Source organism: Vipera berus (genome assembly GCF_964194415.1).
Source record: "Vipera berus genome assembly, chromosome: 1".
In the NCBI taxonomy this organism is placed as follows: Eukaryota; Metazoa; Chordata; class Lepidosauria; order Squamata; family Viperidae; genus Vipera; species Vipera berus.
This window is the reverse complement of record NC_138202.1, coordinates 149,102,767-149,107,047: the sequence shown is the minus strand read 5'-3', so window position 1 is coordinate 149,107,047 and position 4,281 is coordinate 149,102,767. Positions and strand designations below refer to the sequence as shown.

Here is a 4,281-nt window from a genome sequence, read left to right as displayed (position 1 = left end):
GCAACAACAGTAGCACTGCCTGCTCTGAATACAAATATGGCCCTTTTAACTGATTTGTTACCCGTGATCTGTTTTCCAATTTTGCAAGGGAAGTGCAACCTTGGACTGCAAATGCACCTACCTTTTAATCCTTTTTTGGTACATCAGTTGGAAGCAGTCCATAGACATTATTGAAGGGCACTAAAGCTGCTTGGTCTATTTCTGATAATGCATAGTAGGTACCGTTATAATTTGACATTAATTGCCTTCGTACAGCTAAGGAGGACTTAGGCAAGGCTGCCATCAATCATTAGGCTACTTGTACTGTGGAAAAAACTCTTTTCATTAATGAAGCTGCAGACCCTAACAGATACTATTGTCATAAAATAATCTGCAAGTTAATTTCCAATAATCGGGAACCTTATAATAACCATTAAGGTGACTACTCCCAAGGTCTTTGATTTCTAAGAAGTTATGAATAGCTCTGAACCTATCTGCGTTCAGAGATTTCCAAAAAGCACTTCACAAGGGGATTTACACATCTTTCACAGTAAGCTTGAGGCCCTCGGTTATCTGAATCTAACTTTACTGTATGATGAATATGGATATAAATAGTTAATATGAAAAAAGGAATTTATTTAATGTATGAAGGATCAGAGTAAGCCATCAGCATAATCAATCAAAAAAAAATATTTCCATGTTGAACTTTTATTTCATACTTATTTTTAATGAAAATGAAAATGAAACAAGCGTGTATCAGAACAATTTTTTATTTTATCTTATGTAAAGGTAAAGGTAAAGGTTCCCCCGCACATGCGTGCTAGTCGTTTCCGACTCTAGGGGCCGGTGCTCATCTCCGTTTCAAAGCCGAAGAGCCAGCGCTTGTCCGAGGACGTCTCCGTGGTCATGTGGCCGGCATGACTAGACGCCTCTGCCTAAAATAGAACTGGGCCTGCCATGTATTTTGCCTGCTTCTAACCGTAATTGACTTTTATGTAAAGGAAAAATAGAGTATCCATCTAACAAAATAAAGTGGGGAAAGTGTTAAAGCAAGAAAAAAGCTTAAGGCTTAAAGTTTTGGTGTTCAGAATTCTTAATAGCTATAGCCTTATGTGAACAAAGAAAACATGCACTGTAACTGCCTGAAGAAAACACCACAATTTACATCAGGGGAAAAATGGGCGCGATTCAGCCAACATACACATTCAACTGTATTGACTGGAAAGTAATTATAAATATGTATTTAAAGATTAACCAAAGATCTGATTCAGTTTCTTATTTATGTATAGCCTTCTCCTGAATCTTTCCTTACTCTCATGAGAGCTGCTACTGAGTGAGTGGGAGATGTTTCAGCAGAAAACTCCCCATCTTTTTGAATGAAATGGAGGATGCAATGGGCACATGGTCATGCCTGAAATGTTCATCTTTTGCTGGATTTTGTGCCCTTACAAATTATAATCTGCCCTGTTAGTAGCTCACTTTTGTTTTTACTTATTAATCAATGCTTAAGAAATATAGGAGAATAACACTCCATTTACATTTTCCCCAGAATATACAGTATAAATATAATAAGAACCATGCCATAAAACTATATGCAAAATTTGCACACTATTATTGCATGCTTGTGATGATACTACATGCCAAATAGTATTAGCTTATTAGCTTTCAAATTGATCCTAAGCTGAACTTCAGATCTTTTATTGTAGATTTCATCAGTCCTTAAAAGGGGAGAGTATTATCCCAGAGTACATGTAGCTGTAAAGAAACCCAGTCACCAAATATTATTTAAATGTGTTTGCTTTTCTGCCCAAATTAGATATAATGGCAATTCAAGTAATGCCTACAAAGTTTGTTCCTGTTATGTAAATCGATCAGAATTCATTTTTCTCAGCTTTGGGGGAAGGTGTCCCTCCATTCTGCTTCCTCCTCCTCCTGATAACCTTTGAAGTTTTGGTGGCAAGTCTGCCATAGATTGGCTCATAGGGTCTGATAACATTTTTGTGGTCTTAGATATCAGTTTCTCCTCTGAGTTTCCAGGGACAGAACTTATTCGCTGAAGTTTCATAGGAAGATCCCCCATGCTATAGGCTTTTTCTGAAGTAGTAGAACTCATTCTCAACAGTTTTTTAGGAAAGTCTTCCCTTCCAGTCATTTTTTGTAGTTTGGATGGTAGCTTTGTACCAACGTCATCAAGGCCATCTAGGCATTCCATAGAATTATTCCTTTCTTTACTGTTCCCTACAGCTGGTGCTATTAAAGGGGAGGACATGAGCAGCATTTCTTCCTGTTCTTTCACACTGTAAGGTGGAGTGGGAACTTCAAAGGTTGCATGGAACTGGGAGTAGTCTACTTTGAAAAATCCTTCTTCTAAGGAAATAACAGGGAAAAAACGATGACCCCAGAGAACTTCATCTTCTGTGTATGATGTTCTGGCTTGACAAGTCATTCCTGCAGTCAAAGAGCAAAGAAAAACTCAGTGAATGACTTGGAAATAACATGATCTACACATAAAACACATTTGGTTTGATTTCCAGCTCTCCAAGCTTAATTTCCATTTATCTCAATGGAATGTGAGCATGCCCATGTACATAAAACATATGGCAATAGTTTCTTCAGAGAAATGCTGCCACATTGTTCTGTAACAATTGTAAGCTAGAGACATTCCATTCCATACCTGGAAGACTGCCCTCTTGTTCTGCAGCATGTGTGCAATATTTGGAATTGTTATAAAATTTACTATAGTTAACAGACCAGATGAAAACCATGCTGAAAATACATTAAAACAAATTATGTGGATACTTAAATAAAAACTATAAAGCAGGCAGAAACAAAAGACAGCAACTTCTAAAGGAACTGGTTACTGCAATGGGAGTTACATGACTAATATTCTATGAATTCATAGATGGATTAGGCATCTGGATGGATGAATAGATAATCCATCAAAAGTACACTTTATTAATCCAATTTAAATGTAGCTAGTCAATCTATAACTGTCACCATAACCAAGTCAGATCTTGTTTGACCACAACATCTTTGGTTGACACTTATTTTTTAGGAAGAATATTCCTCTACCCCAAACATGCTGAACTTGTATTCTATGTCCACTTCCTGACTAAATAATCTCATTTTAACTGGATTAAATTTCAATGCATTATCGCTCATCTGGTTCATTGCAACCTTCAGACACTCAGAAAATCTCAGATATTTCACAAACCTCAATACAACAGGATTTAATACATTGTAATTCTTAACTTATTAAAGTATTTTAAACCATCTCTCACGAAATTTCCATCTATATAGCCAACCTGCGCGCCCCATCCCTCCCCCACCATCCAATTTAAGTCGTACATCAATTTGGCCACTATGCATTTGATAAAATGAGCTGTAACTCACAAAAGTTTATGCCTTTTAATAACATTTGTCAGCTGGAGATGGTGCCATACTCATTCTGCTTTTTGCCTCCATAGATTAACTTGGCTCTGATCATACAATATCAGATACTGATCTAGAATATTAACAACGTCCCTAGTAATAGATGAAAAAGAAAGAGCTGCCTGTTATCTGCATATTGATACCAAAGAATTCTAAATATTTTGATGGTCTCTTTCAGTAGTTCCAAGGGCTACTATTCAACTGGGCATAAAACTGGTTTCTAAGAAATAACATCAGTCCCCTAACACCCTCCATTTGAAAGGACCAATTTGAAAGTGAAGCCAAATTAAAATACAATACTAATAAAATGACCATATTGAAATAAAAAAGGCGGTACAATCGTGGAGATACTAGTAATACCATCTCTCAGAGTTAGTGACTTCTGGTACAGTTCTTATGATGGAGAAGAGTCCTACCAAGCATGTTTCTACTGACATTATCCTTTCAATGAATCTTAATATTATTTGATTTTATGGCTGACTGATTTATTAGGAAGTGCTTGATAAAAAAAACATGTTATACTTTCATACAACAGCGAAACCTAAATTGCACTCTTTAAAATGCAAGAGTTGCTGTATTCTGCCATAAAGGGGAAAATGTAAAATGCATATCACCAGTTGAAGGTTGTTGCAAACTTTCAAGATTTCAAAATTCTTGAGGATGCAAAAATGGTTACAAAGGGATGGGGAAAACAGAAGGAATACCTCTGATTTTAGAGCCGTGTCTGAATTAGATATAGAATGAGAATTCCTTGAATTTGCAAACTGAGTCTTCAGGTTGTCTTATAGCTAATACACAGTTATCACATCATGGAATAAAGTATATTTTAAAATCAATTGAAAGCATTTCAAGGGTATCAATTTTTTATTT

General features: G+C 36.2%; 1 protein-coding gene across 1 annotated transcript in view; it reads right to left on the bottom strand.

Moving 5' to 3' along the window:
* Positions 1-1,837: 1,837 nt before the first annotated feature.
* Positions 1,838-4,281, bottom strand: part of KCNJ3 (potassium inwardly rectifying channel subfamily J member 3) — a gene marked incomplete at both ends in the record, with an annotated part of 149,755 nt that continues 147,311 nt past the window's right edge. The window contains one exon of the mRNA XM_081314782.1: positions 1,838-2,427. Coding sequence (XP_081170908.1) covers positions 1,838-2,427 — 590 coding nt within the window. The remainder of the gene's footprint in view (positions 2,428-4,281) is intronic.